This window comes from Phialemonium atrogriseum (genome assembly GCF_030411735.1).
Source record: "Phialemonium atrogriseum strain 8032-3 unplaced genomic scaffold QBC33scaffold_2, whole genome shotgun sequence".
NCBI lineage: Eukaryota > Fungi > Ascomycota > Sordariomycetes > Cephalothecales > Cephalothecaceae > Phialemonium > Phialemonium atrogriseum.
In genome coordinates, this window is record NW_026848139.1 from 1,085,230 (window position 1) to 1,107,674 (window position 22,445).

The 22,445-nt window shown below is 55.9% G+C and overlaps 6 protein-coding genes across 6 annotated transcripts; 5 read left to right on the forward strand and 1 right to left on the reverse strand.

Annotated features, from left to right (window-relative positions):
• Positions 1-66: 66 nt before the first annotated feature.
• Positions 67-1,491, forward strand: QBC33DRAFT_524314 (uncharacterized protein). The gene is made up of 2 exons (XM_060426725.1): positions 67-421; positions 577-1,491. Exons 1-2 carry the CDS (start codon positions 320-322, stop codon positions 1,222-1,224), a joined length of 750 nt encoding a protein of 249 aa, XP_060287865.1. The 5' UTR covers positions 67-319; the 3' UTR covers positions 1,225-1,491.
• A 120-nt stretch (positions 1,492-1,611) lies between these two features.
• On the forward strand, positions 1,612-2,942 carry QBC33DRAFT_159800 (inositol monophosphatase 2). Its single transcript, XM_060422234.1, has 2 exons — positions 1,612-1,867; positions 1,985-2,942. Exons 1-2 carry the CDS (start codon positions 1,750-1,752, stop codon positions 2,800-2,802), a joined length of 936 nt encoding a protein of 311 aa, XP_060287866.1. The 5' UTR covers positions 1,612-1,749; the 3' UTR covers positions 2,803-2,942.
• Positions 2,943-5,294: 2,352 nt separating this feature from the next.
• On the forward strand, positions 5,295-7,786 carry QBC33DRAFT_524321 (major facilitator superfamily domain-containing protein). Its single transcript, XM_060426726.1, has 4 exons — positions 5,295-5,641; positions 5,709-6,074; positions 6,145-6,162; positions 6,278-7,786. Exons 1-4 carry the CDS (start codon positions 5,572-5,574, stop codon positions 7,384-7,386), a joined length of 1,563 nt encoding a protein of 520 aa, XP_060287867.1. The 5' UTR covers positions 5,295-5,571; the 3' UTR covers positions 7,387-7,786.
• A 20-nt stretch (positions 7,787-7,806) lies between these two features.
• QBC33DRAFT_592103 (uncharacterized protein) lies at positions 7,807-9,544 on the forward strand. The gene has a single exon (XM_060431678.1). The coding sequence runs from the start codon at positions 8,227-8,229 to the stop codon at positions 9,418-9,420; it is 1,194 nt and encodes a 397-aa protein (XP_060287868.1). The 5' UTR covers positions 7,807-8,226; the 3' UTR covers positions 9,421-9,544.
• Positions 9,545-9,846: 302 nt separating this feature from the next.
• On the reverse strand, positions 9,847-11,969 carry QBC33DRAFT_592107 (uncharacterized protein; the record flags this gene model as incomplete). Its single annotated transcript, XM_060431679.1, has 4 exons — positions 11,390-11,969; positions 11,206-11,321; positions 11,052-11,136; positions 9,847-10,973 (listed from the first exon to the last, which is right to left on the reverse strand). The coding sequence occupies exons 1-4, from the start codon at positions 11,742-11,744 to the stop codon at positions 9,847-9,849; spliced, it is 1,683 nt and encodes a 560-aa protein (XP_060287869.1). The 5' UTR covers positions 11,745-11,969.
• Positions 11,970-15,479: 3,510 nt separating this feature from the next.
• Positions 15,480-21,340, forward strand: QBC33DRAFT_160400 (type II DNA topoisomerase). Its single transcript, XM_060422236.1, has 3 exons — positions 15,480-15,847; positions 15,941-19,564; positions 19,638-21,340. Exons 1-3 carry the CDS (start codon positions 15,782-15,784, stop codon positions 21,216-21,218), a joined length of 5,271 nt encoding a protein of 1,756 aa, XP_060287870.1. The 5' UTR covers positions 15,480-15,781; the 3' UTR covers positions 21,219-21,340.
• The last annotated feature ends 1,105 nt before the right edge of the window (positions 21,341-22,445 follow it).

Here is a 22,445-nt window from a genome sequence, read left to right on the forward strand (position 1 = left end):
ACCTATGCACGTGCTATGGTATGGACTAACGACATGGGGTACGTATTCGGTACACAGGGATTGGTGGGCCGGGGGCTATGCAAAGGTAACTGTACCTATAAACGGCAGGCAGGGCTGTGAGAGCTCCCTTCGGCCGTCAGGGCTGACGAGTATTAGCTTGAAACTTAAACCTCACTCAACCCAAAGCAAGGCAGCACCAGTCAGGCCAACGCCAACAAATCGCCAAATGCCAGTAATTTGCTGAACGGGTGAATCGATCACCTCGCCAAACCTCGCAGCTCGCTGACCTCTTTGGCCGCGCCGCCTAACCAAGTTCGCCATGAAAACCGCCGGCGTCATCGTCCTGATCATCGTGATCGTGCTGCTCGCCGGAGGAGTCGGCTGGGTCATTCACACGCGTATGCGTGCCCAGCGATTAGGAGTAAGTTATCTCCCTGGTCCCGCGATCCATGCGCACCGCTTTATCGCCCGTCATCGCCGCTCAATTGTCACGCGACGGATCTCGTCCTCCCCTGCCCCATGTCCCTCCCTGTAAAGCCCTCTTGGCTAACAGCTTACCCTTGCGCCCTCATCTAGCTACCACCCCCGCCTCTCAGCTCCTACATACCCTTCTACAGATCTTCAGCCCCGACATACGGCCCGCCGCAACCGGCGCCCGGCGGCATCGTCGGGTGGGTCAACGACCGCATCCGCACATTCAAGAACCGCAACGCGCGCACGGCTGCAGGCGCCTACGAGCCCTCGGGCGCCGGGGGACCGAGGCCCGGCCGGCGCGGCTTCGGGCCCTTCGACCCGGACGAGGCCTGGGACGCCCGGGTCGGCCACGAGGCGGACGTGGGCGGGTACTACGAGGAGCAGGAGCTCGGCCTTGCGCCGCGCCACCACCACGCGGACACGAGCTACGGCGGCAGCGGGGGAAGCTACCAGATGAACCTCGCCACGACGCCCGGGGAGGCGCCGGAGGGGTTCGGGGGGGACGACGACGACCCCAGGGGGAGGACGAGGAGCAGGTCGCCGCGCGGGTTGGCTCCGGGGGCGGCGGCTGGGTCGAGGAACCCGTTCGATGACGACGCGGACCCGAGCAACCTCAGCATGAGGGCTGTTAGTCCTCGGCCCCTTGATACTGCCGCCGTCGCCGCCGCGGGTGGAAAGACAGCACCCAAAGACCATGGGTCTGGGGATAGTCCTACGGAGAGGAGATCTATCTTCAGGGAAGCGGTATGAGAGGGTGGAGAGGATTTGGTTGTGGGTTGGTTGATGATGATGACACCATCACAGATATTCAGGCTCTGTGCTGTTACATGCTTGGTGTAAAAACGCAACTCGAACGAACTTTTTACCGGCCAGGGGAATCACGGTTTAGGTAGTGGGCAAAAGGGAGTCTGGTGGCTTTCTGGATGGGCTTTTCTTTTATTGTCAGGGTCAGTTTTATTATGTATTAGGTGTTCCTTCTCGCCATGCCTACTATGAACGATATTTGGAGACAACCAAGTGACGCCCATCGCCCCAAGATTTCCCCCCGAACGCATACAGCGAAGCTCTCAACGCGTTCCCCGCTGCTCACAGTGGACCCTTTTACCTCCTCCTCAGAGCCGCCCCGCTATTGTCCCCCCCGCCAATGCCCCTCCTCAATTTTAGTGACATCAACTTATCGTCCTACTGATTGACTCGAGGGCTAGAATAGACGTTCAGCTGTTTAGGATCGACTGTTTTTTTGTCCTTGGGTCAATCAACCCCCCCCTATTAGCCATGGCTGAAGTTAATCTTCAAGAAATACACGACACTCTGCTGTCAATCGCCTTTGAGGCCGGCCGGATGATCTTGGGCGCCAATCCCAACGATGTTTCTACTGGCACAAAGCTCAACTGTGAGTGCCCTCCAATGGATAAGCTCCCATGTTTTCCAGACTTTCGAGGCCTCGCCCAAAGCAGATCTCAGCATGACTAACTCATCATCTACCTACCCTCCCTCCCCCCACCCGCAGCCGTCGACATTGTCACCGAGACCGACCAGGCCGTCGAGCGCATGATCTCGACGCGCCTGAAGACCACCTACCCGACGTTCGCCTTCGTCGGCGAGGAGACGTACGTGGCGGGCGAGACGAGGGTGACCGACGCCCCGACCTTCATCGTCGACCCCATCGACGGCACCACCAACTTCATCCACGGCTTCCCCAACGCCTGCGTCAGCCTCGGCTTCGCCGTCGGCCGCGTCCCCTCCGTCGGCGTCGTCTACAACCCCTTCCAGGACCTGCTCTTCACCGGCATCCGGGGCCACGGAAGCTTCGTGCAGCGCAACGCCTCGCTGGCCGAGGGGGCCGCCGGCCGCGGGCCAAAGCAGCGCCTTCCGCTGGCCGGGCGCGGGTCCGGGGCCGCGGCGCCGCCGCTGACGGGTCTGGGCGCGGCGCTCGTGGCGGTCGAGTGGGGGTCCAGCCGGGACGGGCCCAACTTCGAGGTCAAGGCGCGGACGTTTGAGCGCCTGGCGGCGAGCCGCGAGGCGGGCGGGAGCATGGTGCACAGCCTGCGGTCGCTGGGCTCGGCGGCGCTGAACCTGTGCGCCTGCGCGGCCGGGCAGGTCGACGCCTACTGGGAGGGCGGGTGCTACGCCTGGGACGTCTGCGCCGGCTGGTGCATCCTCGCCGAGGCGGGCGGGTTTGTTGCTAGCGGAAATCCCGGCGAGTGGGAGCCCGCGATCGACTCGCGTGTCTACCTCGCCGTCAGGGGCGCGCCGAGCGGGCAGAGGGAGCTCGTCGAGGAGTTCTGGGCGGTGATTGGGGATGGGAGGATGGATTACCAGCACTAGGCATTTTGTTGCTGTTGAGCACACATCGTGCGTGGACTTTTTTCCACCCCACTGTACCGGGGGGAAATATTGGGATTTCGAACTAGACTTTCAAGTTAAGATGGAATGGGTACGCTCATATATGGATAGATTTAATAGACATCGTCGAGTGTCTAAGACCTCCCTCCTGCCTAGAAATGGAATGTTACGGGCGCATTGTCGCACCAGGAGCAAACCCCCGACCTAACAGCCACCACCTCTATAGCCACCTCCTGCCCCCCCAACTTCACGTGATGGGATATGCAGGAGGGCGGCCGGCATCTTCGGCTCAAGAGAAGGGGAGCAGGGGCTTCGAGGCGTTTCTTAGATGTTGTTCCTTGGCATCAAGTGGTGGTGCCTTCGAGGAAGTGCAAGTCGCTACTAACTCTTGGGAACATCGTACTCCACAGTCCAAACAGCGCCATCATCCCTCCCTGTCCGGAAGCGGCGAGACCGTGCCTAGGAAGCGGGCCGGGTGGGCTTTTTCAGGGTTCACCTGGGGATAACTTAAAGGGCCACACTCTCAACGCTTACCCAATGGGACCGACGGCGGTGCCGGGTTCGGGCCGCCTCACCCGGCAGGCGTATAGTTGCGGCCCTCAGGGCAGGAAAGGGTGGCTCTTAATGACCTCCGCCGAAGGACTGACTGCGGGAACAGATATGACTATCTTCTCGTCACCGTCATCGTACCGTAATTATGTTGTAGAGACGGGCACGATATTCATGGGACTAGCAGGGTTGATTTCCAAAGGTCATGGTCCTACATACCCAATGGAGCGGCTCCAGATAATACCAAGTTGATTATGCTATCAGGTGGAAGGATTGTCGAGGCGGAACTTGGAAGCAAGACATCTGATTCGGATTTCGAGACAAGAAGATCGAGAGTCCAGATCGCAGGTGGGACGCAACCTACTGTCATGTCGCCCAAGCGAGCCAAGGCCAAAAAATAAATCAGAGCCCTGCCGAATGCATGAGAATCCGAGACCGATGACGGAGGTTGGGATACATCACTGGAATGTGTGACCTTGCCGTATCAAATTGCTGAAACGGGCCATGGCCACCGCAAACAGTGAGGAAACAAACGTCGATGTAATGGTTCGACGATGTGTTGGACTCTTTCCCACAACTTATAGCAGGGTAGGTTGGGTTGGAGAGAGGCTCTTCGGGTAACCCCCACGAACCCCCAAGCCGTTCGAAATAAGAAACGGAAACTACTGCAAGATTTCCTGAACGGTGTCGAATTTGCAGAACGACGTGGTTCGTGATTGGCCTCTCAACCGAGAAACCCTAGAACACGTGGAGCCCATGGTTTTAACTTCTGAGTCCCTGAGTCCCTGAGTCTCTGAGTCTTGGATTCAAGACAAGTCGTGACGCGTGCGATGGGAGGCGAGGACTGGGTCATTTCTTTCCCCGAAAGCGGACACGGAATTCAGACCATACAACGTAACCGCAACCGCCGGGCCTGTCCGTAGAGGTTGCAGAGGGAAGCGAACTGGCCGGGCCAGAAGGGTTGTTTGGCCGGGAGACAGATAAGCAAAAGCAGGCTAGAGCTGCCGGGCCGCCTTGGTCTCCCTGTGAAGACTAGGATGTATTGCATAGTATGCGCGTCTTGCATATGCAACTCCAACTCGCCTCACTGGCAGAGCGCAAACCGAGAGGTCAATGCATGAACTTGAATGCAGTTATTAGTGTGGATTGATAAGAGCTCCAGCGTGGTAGCATCTGGTTCTTCATCGAAAGTTGCCCAGGTAATCCGTAGATCTGGAGCAGTGAGAGAGCCAAGCAAACGAGGCATGTTGCCACATCGAACGCCGAGGAGAGTATTCCGTATCAGTAACGATTTATTCTGGCCAAGGCAGCTTGCAATGGAATTCACCGCCCCTCTTGAATCTTGGCGTCAACAAATTCGAAAGTGATAGAACTACTCATGCAGCAAGTTGCTGGCCAATCAGGCGATTCAATGATTAACAAAATCGGTTACAGTGATAAGAGGGGCAACTTGGCCACTGATGCGGAAAACACGGCACAGACAGAACACCCCTCTTTTTCTAGGACGGAAGAAATGATGTTAACTCGCGTGTTTTATCATTGGCCAATGCCACATAATGACCCAGTTGAAAAGTTTTGAAAGCAGCCCACTGCCATCAACGTCCTGGAGTGAAACCACCTTGATAGCGCAATAAATTGACAGGAGGGAGTCTTACCAGTCCATTGATGTTTACTCAGGAGATGAGATGTTCGATGCGTGCTACGCTATAATAATCCAACTAGTTGAGTGTGATCCGGCTATAGGATTATCGACCGCTCCAGACCGTGGTCGGTGATGCTGCAGCCCGCCCGCCATACTCCGATATAGGAACAATGCGTCCTTTTTCATGCATATTTTGCCCCTCTTATTTACTTAGGCTGTAGCTAGTCCGGTCTCCGCCCCCCTTCATGCATGCAAATATTTTATACCACCCGTGATCATACAACCCCTTCTCGCCCTCTCGACTCTTCCTCCCCACCATCGCTGCATCCGTATGCAAGCCCGCTCGCTGCTCCTTCATATCGTTGCTCCCTGTGTCAGGTATATAGAGCTGCCAAAGCCCGCACCGTCACTTCCTTCTTTCGTTTCCCGTCCGTCCTCAGAAACCGCCACCGAGACGCTCAGTTTTTGAAAGCTGCGAACGGCACGACACTTGCCTCTGTCAACACTCTAGTCAAGTGCTGTGTCGACTGGCCGTAAGAGAACAACCACGCCGAGAAGCAATGACCCTAACAAATCAGAGAACTCGCCGCAACCCCGATGATTTCCCTACCGTCCAGCTCTTCGTGCTCGGTATGTTATGATACCTTCGCCACCAAGTAGACCGATCTTCTGCAAGAGATACTAACCTTTCCTATAGCTATCGTTCGCCTCGCCGAGCCGATAGCTCTTACGTCCATCTTCCCATATGCATGGGCTCTGATAAAGAGATTCAAGATTGGCCACGAAGATGACGCCTCCTTCTATGCCGGCTTGCTCATCTCGTCTTTCGCCCTTGCGGAAGCCCTGATGGGCATGTTCTGGGGCGGTTTGTCCGACCGAATTGGACGAAAGCCGGTCCTGCTCGTCGGGTGCATCGGCACCATGTTCAGCATGGTCATGGTGGGCTTTGCCTCCAGCCTCTGGGTCGCCCTCCTGGGGCGTGCCTTGGGCGGACTGCTCAACGGAAACATTGCCGTCATTCAGACAATGGTCGGAGAGCTGGTCACAAAGCCAGAGCACGAGCGTACGTCACCCCTTACCCGCGAATTACCCGCGAATCTGTCCATCCTCTCAGCGTGCTAACTCTATCACAGCCAAAGCCTATTCCATCAGTACGTAACCCTCTCGTCAAATGTGCTGCCCAGGAAGGCCAAGTCACTTTTCAACATCGATATCGCCCACTCTCTCCACTCAATGAGGATTGCTAACTCGACAACCCAAATATAGTGCCCTTCGTTTGGTCCATAGGGACAATCGTAGGTCCAGCAATCGGTGGCACCTTTGCTGACCCCCACGAATCCTTCCCGAACATGTTCCCCAAAGGGTCACTATTCGAGGTGTTCCCCTACCTGCTCCCCAATCTCGTCTGCGCTGGCTTGCTCTTCATCAGCATTCTTCTTGGCTACTTCCTCCTCGAGGAAACCCACCCCGATATGCAACCGCGCGTGTTTTTGCCCGATGATACTTTCGTCTCGGAAGAGACTCCTCTCATTGAGACATCTGATGCCATCAAGCGGCCCGCTGTCGACCTCCTCAGGGATGAGAATTATGGAACGATCAAGAGCCACAAAGCCGAGGAGTCGGACAGCAAGTGGACGAAAGAGTCCGAGAAGCGACCGGACTGCAACATCTTCTCCAAGCGGATCATGGCTGTTATCCTCGCCCTTTCGATTTTCACCTATCATTCCATGACGTACGATCACCTTCTGCCCATATTCTTCGAGGACGATAGACCTCTCAGCCCGTCGTCGCTGCTAGGTTCCCCGGTTCATTCGTTGAGCCCGTTTTATTCCCCCGGAGGCCTTGGTCTCTCTCTCCGAGCTGTGGGCATGATCATGGCCGTCAATGGCGTGATCGCTCTTTTCATTCAAGCCGTGGTCTTCCCCTTTGCCGCCGAACGGTTGGGGATCTACAGGCTTTTCATCTTTGTGACAGTCCTGCACCCGATTGCCTACCTTTTCGTTCCCTTCCTCCTGTTCGTACCGGAGTCGCTTCTATTTCCTGCCATATACGTCTGTCTCACTATCCGCAACCTGTTCTCTATCCTTGTCTACCCGTTACTTCTCATCCTCATCAAGGAAGCGACTCCGAGTCCGTCAGTTCTTGGCAAGGTGAACGGGTTGGCGGCAAGCGCGGGAGCTGCGTTCCGGATGATTGCCCCGCCTATTGCAGGTTATCTGTACAGCCTGGGGAAGGGGATGGACTGCACTGCTCTGGCATGGTACGGTAGTGCCGTCGTTGCCGTTCTGGGTGGTATTCAATGCTTTTCTGTCAAGCGCGAGAAGCCTAGATGCACCCTAGCTGAGGATTATGAGGAGGTTGCCGCGACGCAGTAGACGGCTAAACCTGCTTGCTCCTTGTCAGCACGCAGGGAAAGACAATCTGTGGAGGGTTTGCGGTCACCACGGTGATTGGCTCGAAGATGTGTGGAGGTAAGGGGGTAGAATCCCCTCATCTGCGCAATCTTGGTTTGATGGTACGGCGCGTTTATGAGGATTATGGAGTCATATATGGGGGATCGGCCTCATTGGCGTTGGTCGGCGTCAAGCAGTTTGTTTCGGCATCTTTAATAATGGCGCATGGCATGATTTAAGTTAGAGACACGAAAGACATGGTTGCGGGCTACTATATATTTATACCTAGGTTGTTGGCGCATGTTCTTAGCAGTCGATAGTAGCGTACCTAATAGACACGATATTTATGGGCGGACTTGTAATGTCTCCGGAATCTAGTCCTGCCTTTGTAAACAGTTTGAGTCCCCCAAGATAGGAGTAAGGATTACAACACACCAGTGATACAAGAAACTTGAAGAAAAAACCCCTTGGAGAAATTGTTGCAAGAGTAAGAAACAAGAAGGCAATAAAGTATTGGTGTGTTTGCAAATTCACTCGACATGCATTTTCATCAGCCCTCAGCGAAGTGAGAAGAAGGCGATGGCAAAAAAAATGCCAAAATCTTCATCCCCACCAAGCAACCAAACCCCGCCAGAAAGGGTCCAGATACCACCAATCTAACAACCAAGGCTACATATCGACAATCTGGACGTTGATCTCTGGCTGCCGTCAAGGTGTCCTTTGGAAGGGCTGTAATTGTCATAGCCGCCTTGCAAATCAGTATACAATATTTCTCAGCTGTACCTCTATTCGTGGTGACGCACGAAGAAAAAAAAACCAGATATGGACGACAACGAGATGATGACGGCGCTCATGAAAAGGCTCACCACCGGGCATGGTGAAGGTCAGCCAATACCAGAGCTCCCCCCTTCCCTGGCCTTCACCAGTGGCAAGAGCTCGGAAGAGATCCTTGCCGACCTGAACAAATCGCCCTTGTTCATGACAGAACTGGAGGAGAACGACGACGTTGCCGCCCTGCAAGCACTAGCCTACGAAGGCACCCCGCTCGAGAACGCAACAAACTTCAAGGAACAGGGTAACGAGTGCTTCAAGGAGAAGAAGTGGGCCGACGCCAAGGAGTTCTACGGCAAGGGCATCCAGATCGTCGTTGCCGAGGACCGGCGGCGCGACAAGGGGGAGCCGCCCAAGGAGGGCGACTCGGACTCCCCCGACGAGGTGCGGAAGCAGCACGCCGTGCTGGAGGTGCTCTACGTCAACCGCGCCGCCAGCCACCTGGAGCTGCGCAACTACCGGAGCTGCACGCAGGACTGCGCCGGCGCCCTGCGGCTCAACCCGCGCAACGTCAAGGCCTACTACCGCTCTGCCCGGGCCCTGCTCGCGCTGGGCAAGGTGCGCGAGGCCGACGACGCGTGCGCCCGCGGCCTCGCGGTGGCGCCCGAGAACGCGGCGCTGGGGGCGCTGTCGGGCGAGATCGCCGCGGCGGCGGCGGCGGAGGCGGCCAAGTCCGGGAAGGAGAGGGCGGCGGCCGAGACGGCGCAGAGGCGGGCGAGGGTGCTCAAGGCGGCGCTGCGGGCGCGCGGCGTGCGCATGCGGGCGACGGAGAAGCCGCCCGAGATGGAGGACGCGAGGCTGCAGCTGACTCCCGACCCGGAGGACCCGAAGAGCGCGCTGAGCTTCCCCACCGTGCTGCTGTACCCGGCCCACCTGGAGTCGGACTTCATCAAGGCGTTTGACGAGAGGGAGTGCCTGGAGCAGCATTTCGGTTACGTCTTCCCGCTGCCATGGGACCGCGACGGCAGCTATAGCGCGAATAACGTGCAGTGCTACATGGAGACGCTGACGGGGGGCTTGGTCAAGGTCGGCAAGAAGGTTCCACTGCTCAAGGTTCTGAGCGCTGGGAACGTCGAGATCGTCGACGAGCTCGTCAAGATCTTCGTGGTCCCCAAGTCGAAGGCAGAGGGGTGGGTCCAGGAGTTCAAAATGAAGAAGGCGGCGGAGAAGGGTGTCCAGAAGTAGGAAAAAGGGGGTTGTGTGTTTTCATTTTTCTCCCCAGGCCCGGATAGCAGCCATACGAGGGGGAGTCATTGTACGCTCGCGAAAACGATAGATCCCATTGATGATACCCTAACCCGAGTTGCGAAAAAAGAAAGAGCTAAGCAAAAAGGCACTTGCTTTCCTGTACGCCGCCCGTTCTCTAGACGGCCGTTTTCCGAGGCAAACCTCTGTCCGCACAAGGGGCTAAACGACAGACGGCCTCAATTCTCATGTCCACAAGCAGACATATTATATTCCCCGCTACAGGCGGCCCAAACCCGCGAGGGGGATCAGGACGTGAGTCCCCCCGTAACAGAGTTGTCCGATTAACTCCGCAAAAAGTGATAGCCAACCAACCCAACCGTGCAAAATAGTGCAAGCTTGGAAACGAACCGGCTCCCGCGGCGCCTACATCGACGTCGCCCTCCTCCTCTTGCTCCTGTGCATATCCACGACCGACTCGGGAGTCAGCATCGACCGGGCCCCGCGGCCCTCGCGGCCCTCCCCATCCCTCTCGGCCTCCCCCATGCTGAGATTCATGAGCAGCAGCGCCGCATTCTTCTCCACGCCGCTGCCGCCGGTGGCCGAGACGGGCGGCGGCGGCGGCGGCAGCGGCAGCAGCGGGTCTATCCCCTGCCGGCGGCCCTGACGGCAGTCCTCGTCCTCGCCACCGCCGCCGCCGCGGGACGTCGTGGGGCTGCTGCTACTGCCGACCTGGCTCTCGCCCGCGTCGTACTCGTACTCGTTGTACTCTTTGTAGTCGGCGTAGTCGGACGGGACCGGCCGCTTCGGGGGCGGCGCCTGCGGCTGCGGCTGCGGCGTCGTCCAATCCAGCCGGGACTGTGGGCTCGCCGGCGGGGGCGGGGGCGGGGGCAGATGAAGACCCTGGACGGGGTGCGACGAAGGTGCGGGCTGCTGTCGCCTGTGCTGGTTGCCCGGGTTGCTGCCGAGGCGGGGCACCGCGCTCAGCCAGGGGTTCGCGGCACCGGGGTACGGGTGTTGGTCGTCGCGGTGAAACTGGGCGTGGGCGGCTGGGCGGTGGGGGGGGTGGAGGTACTGGTTGTAGTTGTGGTTCGCGGCCGTCCATCGGGTGGCCATCGCCGACGTCCGCGGCGCGGGGATCGGCGAGAGCTGGTGGAATTGGGTGGCGGGGGAGAAGTCCGGGCCCGGAAGCACATCGTTATCGGTGTCGGTGGTGTACGGGCTGTCGATTATCATGCCCTTCCTGAAGCGCTGGCGGCGGTCGTACTGGCTGCTGTTGTCGTAGTTCGGGAACCGCAGCGACCGGCGGGCCGGCCTTGGGCTGCCGGACGGGGTGGTGGATTGTTCCGCGTACACTCGTCGGAACATGTCGGCCTCGCGGGAAGCCTCGACGACGATTTCCGGATCTATGATCATTCGTCCGTGGTCCGGGGATTCTGGGTGGACGCACTCTGACAGGAATTTGGGTCCGAAAATTGGGATCAAGGCGCCAGCAATGTGGTGACAGAAGGTCGCGCAGACTGCCTTCGCACAGGAGAATGGCATCCAGTAACCTGTGCTGTGTATCAGAAACCAGAGGCTTTGGTTTTTGCAAGAAGGAGATAAGGGAGTCCCGGAGTTGTGTCGGTTACCTTGTGCCATAATAGACCCCCCCGTGATGCTGTGGGTGATGTTCCTGAGCCCGGGGTTCATGTTGAGCATCTTCGCTGGCGTCGTCTGCACATTATTAACCCCCTGACCGCGGGACCTCGGGACATTATCGAGATGGAGGAAATCGGCACCTACCTTGGAATACTTGCAACACTTAAAGAAAGGGGTCATCCGAACGAGCCCGACATTGTAATCCCACATGACCGTATAATCCGAGTTGTCTCCGGGGACCTTGAAGGTGTATTGGAACACTGCAAGCCAAATCAGCTTCTTGAGAGTCTCGGCGCTTAGTTCGCCCACTCGTAGAATCTTTGTTTACCTTCGAAGCTCTCTCGCCCAGTCTTCTCGTAGAAGTCCTTCTTTCCGCTATTGTATGGGATGTGTCTACAACAGTCCTGGATGCTGCCTAGCGGGGAGACGCGAAACTTCCGAACCTCACGCAGGGACTCCTCGTCTAGGTTCTCGAAGGGATAGAAGTTGACAATGCCCTTGGCCCTGGACTTGGTGTATCCTGCGGACTCTTTCGACATCTTGTTCTTCGGCAGCGAGTTCCTGTCCGAGAAGGGTTCGTCTACGAAGGATGTGGCCGGGGATATCGACATGGGGGTAGCTGGAAAGCAGGAGGCAGGCGACCCTGAGGGCGCCGGGTTAAGAAGGGAAGCCAGGGAAAGCATGGCGGTGAGAGCCCGCTGTGTGCGTGTGTGTGTGTGTGTGTGCGTGTGTGTGTGTGTGTGTGGGTGGGGGGTGTCTTGAGCGCGAGAAACTGCCACTGCAAGGTTGGGAACAACTTCTGTAGGGAAGGGGGTTTTCCGGGAGATGGAAGACGGGTAGGAGAGAATATGAACTCAGACAGCGCTTGCAGTCGGGGACCAGAATGTAGCAGCCAAGTCTTTTTCACTCTCTCTTCCCTACAAGCAAACAACAAGGTAGCCGTGGAATCCTCACGGGTCTGTGGAGTCCGCGTGGCCCAGGACAATGAATCGAGAAGTTTCCTCTTTCTTACTTGAAGCCAGTTATGCAATTATCTGCAGTCCGATGGCCGGTCCCCGGGTCCCTGGCTTGTCGTTCGGTATTCTCGGTGCAGCTCCTTTGTCAAGAATGTCTTGGAATCGACCTCCACTGAGATGAAGTATGGCCGTTTGGCTCGCCCACCGCTCTTTCGGCGATCGAGTAGAAGCCACAAAATGACTGATGACGGGCGCGGGCGCGGGCGAGGCGAGACCTGGCAGCCAGTCGATGTGATATCTCTTAGCGACGCCGGGATGGGCGAGACTGGCAGGGTGGGGATGGGCGCCTAATGAAAACAGAATTACGGCTCGTACTTGGTCTCCTGACGGGGCATGTTTCCGGCTTCAGAGGGCCGAAGTGTCAAACGACTCCGTAGCAACGCTCCGTAGGCTGATCCACTCGTATCCCCATTACCCGCGAGATATGCCTTGGGGCCTCAGGACTGACACTTCCATACATTCCTATGGGGCCACAGTAGCCTTGTCGAGGTGAAGATGGTTTCATTGGATTCCACCAGGCCCAGTGGTGGCCCGAAAAGGGTGATCACAGGTGACTGCATGACGCGGTCGTTATGTGGCTAAGAAACCACAAAATGAGTTTGACACCGCAAATACTGTGCCGTGGGCAAGCCAAACAGGTGATTGGCTTGTTTGGGGAAATACACAAGAGCCCTTTTTGACAGAAGTCAGACCGTCGGATGGCTGCAGGAGGTGTTGCCTGGTTACCAGACTAGGCTGCTTTCCTGGGGTGGGGGGAGAACAAAGAAGGAAGGCCGGGAAGGGGTTGATATCCCAGAGAGGAAGACTGACTGACTCGACACACGTGGTTACTCCGCCCCAGTCACCTAGGGGGGGAGCCATCCTGAGGCAGAGGATGAGGTTTCACTGCTGGTATGTTGTCATGCTGGCGAGGGAGGTGAGGGGACGCGAGCGGAGGCGGAGAGAGTCAAACCCACGCAGCCAACTTGGGTTCTTTGCTGCTTGATGGGAGCCTCGAGCTTCAGGTTTTCGAAATTCTTGACCGCCAAAGAGTGAATCTTCCACCGCTATCACGCAGACGGGGGCCCTGCGCATAGCCGTGCCAACCAAGAAAAGTTGGCATCAAAGAATTTCTAAGGGCTTTCGAGAAGCCGGCGGGGGTCCTCCCGACCCTGCTGGCTTCGCTGCATCGTTGCGGAGATTGCAGCTGTCACCGCACCAAGCCTTGCCTCTCCCACAGGCTTGACCTTGCACAAGCACACAAAATCCCCGGATACACGACACAGGAGCCACCGTTGTGTTGAGGACCCCTCGAAGTTGCTACAGGTTCACTTTGCTCTTCGACGACGGCATAGCGAGGTGGTGATAGCCTGACAGCCACCATATGACGAGTCATAGAAGGCGGTTGGGTAGCCACAAACCTGGCTCGTACTGACCATCCATGGTTTGGGTTGGCCGGTCGGGAAAGTCTCATCAACCGGGGGGATGAGGAAGATGCCCCCCCAGTGCCCTCCCCACGGTTCTTGAGAGCTTGCCGGCATGGCTCTTTGACCAGGGGTGTTATTCCAGGACTAATGTTACTTCAACAGTGTTGTACTGCGCCCTGGTAGTCCAATAGAGCGAGATGCAATATTGAGGCTACACCTCTCGAGTCATCCTCCCCCTGAAGCTGTCCATGCGCATCGTTCCAGCCGTCATGATTCCTGCAGCCGTCCGTATGGTCTATGGAGAGATCCCCCAGTAGAGGGGCTAGCGCGTGGCCAGTGCATCCACGCAAACGGAAGACGCAAAATGAGGGGGCCCCTGATCTAAATGTAGTAGCAGTCGGATTCATTATCCTAACAATCTGACATGCCTCGAGTCGGCGTTGCTGCCGGAGCTTTCTTCCCTTTCAGCCCACAAGGGAGCAAGCGGTGGTTCGGGTGCCAGGGAGATCTAAATCTCCTGAATGGAACTTTCCAGAGTAGTCTGCCCCAAATGGCATCAGTCTTCCTCCAGTCAGTGATGAGCCAGCTTGGAGCCGTCCAGCTAGTGCCAGGAACTGGTTGTATTCCTGCCGATGGCTGCCGTCGAGCATACCTGTGATCCCCTTATTAGCCTTGGGGAGGTCTTCGAGGTTGGAAGATCTGGAAGCTGACGCAAATGCCCCTGTCACCAACCGCTGGACTACAAGCCATTCTGGAGTCTGGACATTTCACACGGCATGCGGTTGACATAACGGCGTTAGGTCGCGTTTATGCGCTGTGGCACCAGTGCAATAATCCAGAATCCACGGCTGTACGCATTGACTCCGGGAATTCCCTGTCCTCTTACGCCTAGAAAAGGAACAATCAGGTGGTACAGGCATGCTGACCACGCAAAAGAGGACCCCATCCACAGTAGAACAATCTCCACCCGAAGTGTGGCAGAAGAGGGAGTAGAGGGCCAGGAGGTACAAGCTGGCACACGGCAGATGGCGTCACAGCGTCCAGAGGAGAACTGCCCTGCCCTCTTCAGAGGTCAATTGGTTCGCCGTGTCACCAAAACAGTGGTGAACAAAAGCAGTGCTTGTCCGATCCGGGGGAGATTGCGATTGAGGCTGTCAGATCCTCGATACTTGACCGACGAGGCCCGAATCGAACATGAGCAGAGGTGATTGCTGCCGACGAGTAACCATTGAAATTAACGCATCTCCAAACAACAGATTGCTTGCGGACCGCAAGAGGACCAATTCGCTGCATAGCCTGTATGTCATCAAAATCCTAGAATAAGTGAGCGATGTGATGGGGGAGGGGGGGAAGGAGCGGCTTGGATTTCGCACGGTCCAGACGGAAGGACGGCATCCAGATACCGTCAAACAAACTCGACGTCCACAAGGAGGAGTTTATTGAAGATAGGAATGATAGTGGCACTGTTGAGGACAGGCGGAGCTCAATTTCGGTTTGGAATCCAGGCATGGCAATGGTGGGACGGGGTATCTGCATTCCGTCTTGTTGGGTAAATCATAAATCATGAGTAGGTACGCAGTACGAGCCTTTGAAAGTTGGTTAACTCGTTACCAGGGCTATATACATAGTAAGGGGTAGTCGGGTAGGTTTACAACTCGGTAGGCCCTTTGGTGGGAGGGTACATCGGATCCTTAATTAGGTATTGGATGGGACTACACTATGGTACCTAGGTAGGTATTCCTTCTTGAAATTTAAACATGTCATCTGTCATCTTCCCTAATGTCTCGTGATTCTCATCAGCCATTAGCTCGGTCGTGCGCTGGAGGTTTATGATATTTCTGATATGGGGAATTGGGAATCGCACCAAGAAACACACCTGCCAAGAGTGAGGCTGACAAAAGTGGCTGTGGGTTAGTCCCTTGGACAGCCAATCACAAACCCTGCCCCACAATGCCTGTCGCGGGTACTTGGCTCACTCGCGTATGTCTCGCTGGCAACCAATTCGGCGAAGTCAAACAAAAACTCGCGACTTGTTTACATTGGTGATATTAAACACTTCCCCCTCCTTCCCCTCTTCCTGGACCCCAACTTCTTCACACCATACAAAGGGACTCAAGACTCCGTCCGGTTGTGGTCAATTTCTCTTCCTTCACCTCACTCTAGCAGGCCGCGAGTCTTTTTGCCTATTCTTTTCCCTTCCCTTGTGGCTGGCGACACTCATTTGGAAGCAGCCCACAACCTGGATTCAAGGCGAGGCCGCCTACTTATTGCAGGGACTCTGCTGCCAGCCTCTTGACAATGGATTCCGATATCTCTGATTTTAACAATCATGACGATGAGTCTGATGGCTACTCGCCTGAGGTGGTAAGTCAAGTTGGGCCTCGGGCCTGCAGTTCTTCGGATTACTTAAACCCTCCCTCAGCCATCCCGCCGTGGACATAAGCTGACGAATACCAGAAGCCAAAGGCTAAAGCCCCAGCGAAGAAAGCCACCGCGACAAAGACAACTGCCAAGAAGATGGTGCAAGCCAAGTTGACAGGCATGAAGCCCACCACGAAGAAGCGCGCCAAACCCGAGAGTGATGATGAGGCCGATTCCCGGATGGACAGCGACGAAGCCGGCAATCTATCACAGACCCCACCCAGTGCCAAAAAGCAGAAGAAGGCCCCTGCCACAAAGAAAGCAAGCGGGAAGATTCTCGGCGAGATTGAGAACGACAGCATGCAAGTCGACGGCCCATCGGATCCAAAGACTAAGAAGACGGCCACAGAGACTTATCAGAAGTTGACACAGCTTGAACACATCATCAAGCGTCCCGACACATACATCGGCTCTGTAGAACGTACCACACAACAGATGTGGGTTTTCAACAAGGAGACGAGTCATATGGAAAAGAGGGACGTGTCTTTTGTCCCGGGTCTCTACAAGATCTTTGACGAGATCCTGGTCAACGCTGCCGACAATAAGCAGCGGGATGGCTCGATGACCTACTTGAAAGTCTCAGTGGACCGCTCGGAGGGACTCATCACCGTCGAAAATAACGGAAAGGGAATTCCTGTCGAGATCCACGGCACGGAGAAGGTCTACATTCCAGAGTTGATCTTCGGCCATCTCCTTGCCGGGTCTAACTTTGACGACAACGAGAAGAAGACTGTTGGTGGTCGCAACGGCTACGGAGCAAAGCTTTGCAACGTCTTCAGCACACGCTTCACCATCGAGATCCAAGACTCTACCAACGGAAAGCGGTACAAGCAAGCCTGGACCGACAACATGACCAAGATGGAGAAGGCAAAGATCACATCCAGCAAAACGGCCGACTTTGTCCGTGTCTCCTTCAAGCCAGACTTTGCAAAGTTTGGCATGTCCGATGGGATTGACGATGATCTGGAGGCTCTGATCTATCGTCGGGTCTATGACATGGCTGGCACAGTCAAGGACGTCAAGGTTCATCTCAACGGAGAGGCGCTCAAGCTCGACTTCAAGAAGTACTGCACCATGTACGCCAGAGCAATTGCCAAGGAGCGCGAGGATGTTGCCACCGACGACCAGCCTCCCGTTGCTACCGTGCAGTTTGAGGATGCCAGTGCCAACAGGCGCTGGCAGATTGGCTTCACAGTCTCGGATGGCTCCTTCCAGCAAGTGTCCTTCGTCAACTCCATTGCTACCACGTCAGGAGGCAGCCACGTCAACTATATCGCAGACAAGATTGGCAATGCCCTCTTGACCACTCTGAACAAGAGACAGAAGGGCCACTCACTAAAGATGAACCACATCCGTAACCACATCTTCATCTTTGTCAACTGTCTTATCGAGAACCCGGCCTTCAACTCTCAGACCAAGGAGCAGTTGACAACCAAGCCAAGCGCATTTGGGAGCACCGTCACCCTCACCGATGGATTCATCAAGAAGATCCGCGCCACCGAGGCCATCGACAACATCATGCACTTTGCAGAGAAGAAGGCAGATAAGATGCTGGCCAAGAGTGATGGAGGCAGGCGCTCCCGGATCAGCAATGACAAGCTTGTCGATGCCAACTTGGCTGGAACCAAGCATGGCCATGAGTGCACCCTCATCTTGACCGAAGGTGACTCGGCCAGAGGTCTTGCTGTTGCCGGCCGTGCCGTCCTCGACCCTGACCGCATTGGTGTCTTCCCTCTTCGTGGAAAGATGCTGAACGTCCGTGATGCCTCCATCGACCAGATCACAAAAAACAAGGAGATCCAGTACATCAAGCAGTTCCTGGGCCTGAAGCACAAGCAGACGTACACGGATACCAAGAGCCTCCGATATGGGCACTTGATGATCATGGCAGATCAGGACCACGACGGAAGCCACATCAAGGGCTTGCTGATCAATTTCCTCCAAGTCCAATTCCCCTCTCTCCTCCAGATCCCGGACTTCTTCAGGGAGTTCATCACACCCGTAGTAAAGGTCTGGCAGGGTTCTAATCCCAAGAAGCCCCAGAAACTCCAGTCGTTCTTCAGTCTGCCGCAGTACGAGGAGTGGAAAGCAGCTCACGAGAAAGAGCTCAAGAGATGGGACATGAAGTACTTCAAGGGATTGGGTACCAGTTCCAATGAAGATGCCCAAGTCTATTTCACCAACCTCGATGAGCACCTGAAGGAGTTCAAGGTGATGAAGCGCGAAGAGGCAGACCTTTTCGACCTTGCTTTCTCCAAGAAGAAGGCGGATGCCCGGAAGGAGTGGCTGGGGGCCTTTGTCCCGGGGACATATCTCGATCACTCCACAAAGTCTATCACGTACTCGGACTTTGTCAACAAGGAGCTCATTCTCTTCAGCATGGCTGACAATATGCGATCTATCCCCTCCATGATTGACGGGCTGAAGCCCGGCCAGCGCAAGGTCATATTTGCCTGCTTCAAACGGAACCTTGTCAGGGATCAAAAGGTTGCCGAACTGGCCGGTTATATCGGCGAGCAAACAGCCTATCATCACGGCGAACAGTCTCTTCAGCAGACAATTGTTGGCCTGGCCCAGACCTTCGTCGGTTCAAATAACGTGAACTGCCTCGAGCCAAGTGGAAACTTCGGTTCCCGACTCCAGGGAGGCTCTGATGCCGCCAGCGCCCGTTACATCCACACGCGCCTGTCTCCATTCGCACGACGTGTCTTTTCGGCCCTCGACGAACCCAACCTCGAGGCCCAGTTTGACGATGACAAGATGATCGAGCCCAAGGTCTATGCTCCGGTTATCCCCATGGTCCTCGTCAACGGTGCGGATGGTATCGGCACTGGATGGAGCACTTCGATCCCCAACTACCATCCCATGGACATCGTGAGGAATCTCAGACGCCGCATGGGCAGGCTAGATGATGATGATACTGAAGAGAAGCCATTCCTGCCCATGACGCCATGGTTTCGTGGCTGGAAGGGCACCCCGGAGCAAGAGGGTCCCAATAAGTTCAGGTTCAACGGCATTGCAAAGCAAGATGAACTGAATCCCAACGAGGTGGTCATCTCGGAACTACCGATCCGCATGTGGACAGATGATTTCAAGTCTCGACTCGAGGACATCATTCGGGGCGAGAAATCGCCTTCTTTCATCAAGGACTACAAGGAGTTCAACGACCACAAGACGGTCCATTTCGTCATCCAGATGGAAGAGAAGCACATGAACGCGGCTCTGACTGAGGGCTTGCTCGAGAAGTTCAAGCTTACCAAGTCCCTGGCCACGACCAACCTTGTAGCTTTTGATACTCAGGGTCGGATCCGGAAGTACGAGAGCCCCGAGGAGATAATGGAAGAATACTTCAACTTCCGGATGGCAATGTATACGAAGCGAAGGGAGCACTGGCTGAAGGTGTACCACACAGCGTACCGGAAGCTGAAGAACCAGTACCGTTTCATCCAGGAGATCATCGACGGCAAGTTCGTCGTCTCCAAGAAGAAGAAGGCGGTGCTTGTCCAGGAGCTTCGTGATCGCAAATATGAGCCCTTCCCCAAGGAGGATACCAAGAAGCCCAAGTCTGCAGAGGACGAGGACGAGGACGAGGCCGAGGCCGAGGATGACGATGACGATCAGGTTGGAGGCAGTGCGCGCGATTATGATTATCTGCTTTCGGTAAGGACCTCCCTCTCCCCATCTATATATGATAGATTTCATTACAATACCATATGTCTAACCTATCACGCAGATGCCTCTTTGGTCGCTTACTCTTGAGCGGCTCGAGCGCCTGAAGCAGCAAATCGCGGCGAAGAAGGTCGAACACGACGACCTGGAAGCACTCAGCGCCAAGGACCTCTGGTGCCGGGACTTGGACTCTTTTGTCGAGGAATGGGAGAACCAGTTGCGCCTTGACGACGAGATTCAGACCAACATCCGCAGGATGGGCCGTCGAGTCTCGAAAAAGATAGGAGCTGGACGAGGTCGGCGCGCCAAGGGTGATGACGACTATCAGCCGGACAAGAAAACTGCTCGAGCGCCGAAAACCACAAAGGTCGAGACAAAGACGCACCAGCGGTTCGCTGAGATGTTTGCTGCTAAGCCCAAGCCAAAGCCAAAGGCCAGTGGTCTTGGTTCTGATGGCGCTGATGACCTGTCCGATGATGATTTCTCCCTACTGGGTAAACCCAAGGCTTCGCAAAAACCGATGGCAACTTCCACCGCACAACCGGAGGTGTCTAATGCGCGCAACAAGCGTGCTGCAGCATCCAAGGCAACGACGTACCTGCTAGATGATGATGACGATGATGATGAGGATTTCGAATCCCTCGGCAAGACTGCCAATCCTCAGAAACCGACACCACCAGTCACTGCACAAACCGAGGTCTCGAATACTCGCAACAAGCGTGCTGCAGCATCCAAGGCACAGACGTACCTAGATTACCAGGAAGGCTCGGATCAAGATTTCGAGTCCCTTGGCAAGACTGTTAATCATCAGAAACGGTCTGAGTCGGTATCGCCACCTGCCTCGGTATCAGCAGTCGAGGAGGTGGAGGTCCCCGAGGCACCGGCACCGGCACGCGGCAAGCGAGCTGCGACCTCCAAAGCCAAGGCCTGGATTGTTGATGACGAAGAGTCCGAGAGCGACGGCGATAACATGCTGGGCGACGTCGGCGCCATGGTCAAGGGTATCGGAGCCCCTGCTACTAGTGGAAAGGGTGGCAGGCTTAGTCTGTTTGCCATGTCGCGGCCGGAGTCTGGCCACGAGCCTGCCAGTAGCTCTGCGGCCCTCCCCAAAGTCCGGTCAAAGCCCTCTCGGACATTTGATTTTGACAGCCACGACGACACAAACTATGAGGCCCTCGCCATGTCGTCACCTCGCAAGTCCACTAAGGGGGACGACCTGGATAGCTTCCTCTCTGACGACGACTTGCCTCCTCCAGCCAAGATAGCCACCGCTTCCAAGGCCTCCTCATCCCAGGCTGCCACATCGAAGGCAAAGGCGCCTCTGAGTGTCGTTCCCGCGCCGGCGAAGAAGGCACGTGGACGGCCGGCCGCGACAAAGGCCAAGCCGAAGCTACCGGTCCCACTCTCGCCGGCCGCCAAGGCGTATGCTGCGAAGAAGGCCAAGGCAGCCAAGAAGGTGGTCAGCGACGACGACGAGGATGACGACATGGTCATGACGGACGCGCCTCCCAAGGCCGCCCCCCAGCCCCGCGGGCGCCCGGGCAGGGCGGCAGCGGCAAAGGCCAAACCCATCATCCTGGATGACGAGGACTCCGTGGTTGTCGATGACGAGAGCGATGCCTTCGCCATGGATGACAGTGACTAGCTGAGCCAGCCGGTTGTTGAACCGTTGTCTCCTGTCTTGGGGGTGCCATCTACGGTTAATGCGACAATGCTTGCTCACACACACACCCTTTCTTTGCTCTCTTGCTCTGACACGATATTATGCTCAATCGGAAGGGACAAAAACGGTTATGAGGCAGGGATTTCTGGGTTTTTTTCTTTCACTTTCTTACTTTCGGCACGGATGGGCCTGACGTTATCGAGTTGATTACGCACTCCTGGTTCTTTTAGCTATTTCCGTCTTGTCTGCTCATCGAGGAACCGGGGCCTCTGGCGTGTGCGTGTGTATGGCCCGAGGAGGATGCTCGAGGGGACGAAGCATGTGCAATTGTACCTTTGATATCGTCAAATCCGGGACTTGGGGGGTTCGCTGAGCAAGGAAGCTCTTTTTCCAGCTCTCTATCGTCTCCTTTAAACGAATAACGTGTGGAGCAAACTATCCATCGACTTGCCTGTAGCATCCAAAGTAGACAGATACCAAGTGCCAAACATGTTCTTGACTCCCCCCACTCGCGCCAAGCCCCAGTCTACCTACCACGTTCGAGGAAGGGAGCGAGAGGAGGTGGGTAGCAGCATCACACATGTGGGAGCCTCTCTCAAACCTGACCAGGCTGTTAAATCCTCTCCCAGTTACTTGCAATTTGTGGTGGTTAGCTAGGGGGGTATGTAATTAAGAAAGCCATATCGTATTTATTCTCGACCTCCACGACAGCCCGGAAACCCGGAATGCAGACGAAAGAGAGACGAGATGAGATCGTGCAAGTGAAGAAGCAAAGGTAGACAGCGCGGTTGATTGAGATAGCGCGAAACGCCTCTGCAAGAGAAACCTAGCCCCCCCGTTTTCCTCCCGCCCGAAAGAGACATATTCGCAAGGATCGATCCTATCGTACGTTGAAAAGGTAGGGAAAATAATAATCAACACACTGAACAACATGAACACACCCATCCATCACCTCCAGAGTGGCCGACAGCCACACACTTCCTTCCATCCACTCTTCCACCTCGATGTCAAAATCCCCTCTTGATCGCCGCAGTCGTCTCGTCAGTTTCCTATTAATAAAAGAGGGCAATCTTGCTATTGTCCATTCCAGTGCCATGCGCCGCCAAATGTCCACAAGTACCGAGAAGTTGTCTATCGTCGTTCGGCCAGCCCCTCAGTCTAGCAATCGTCGTCCCCTCATGTCTATGCCGTCAAGTCATATCAAGAACG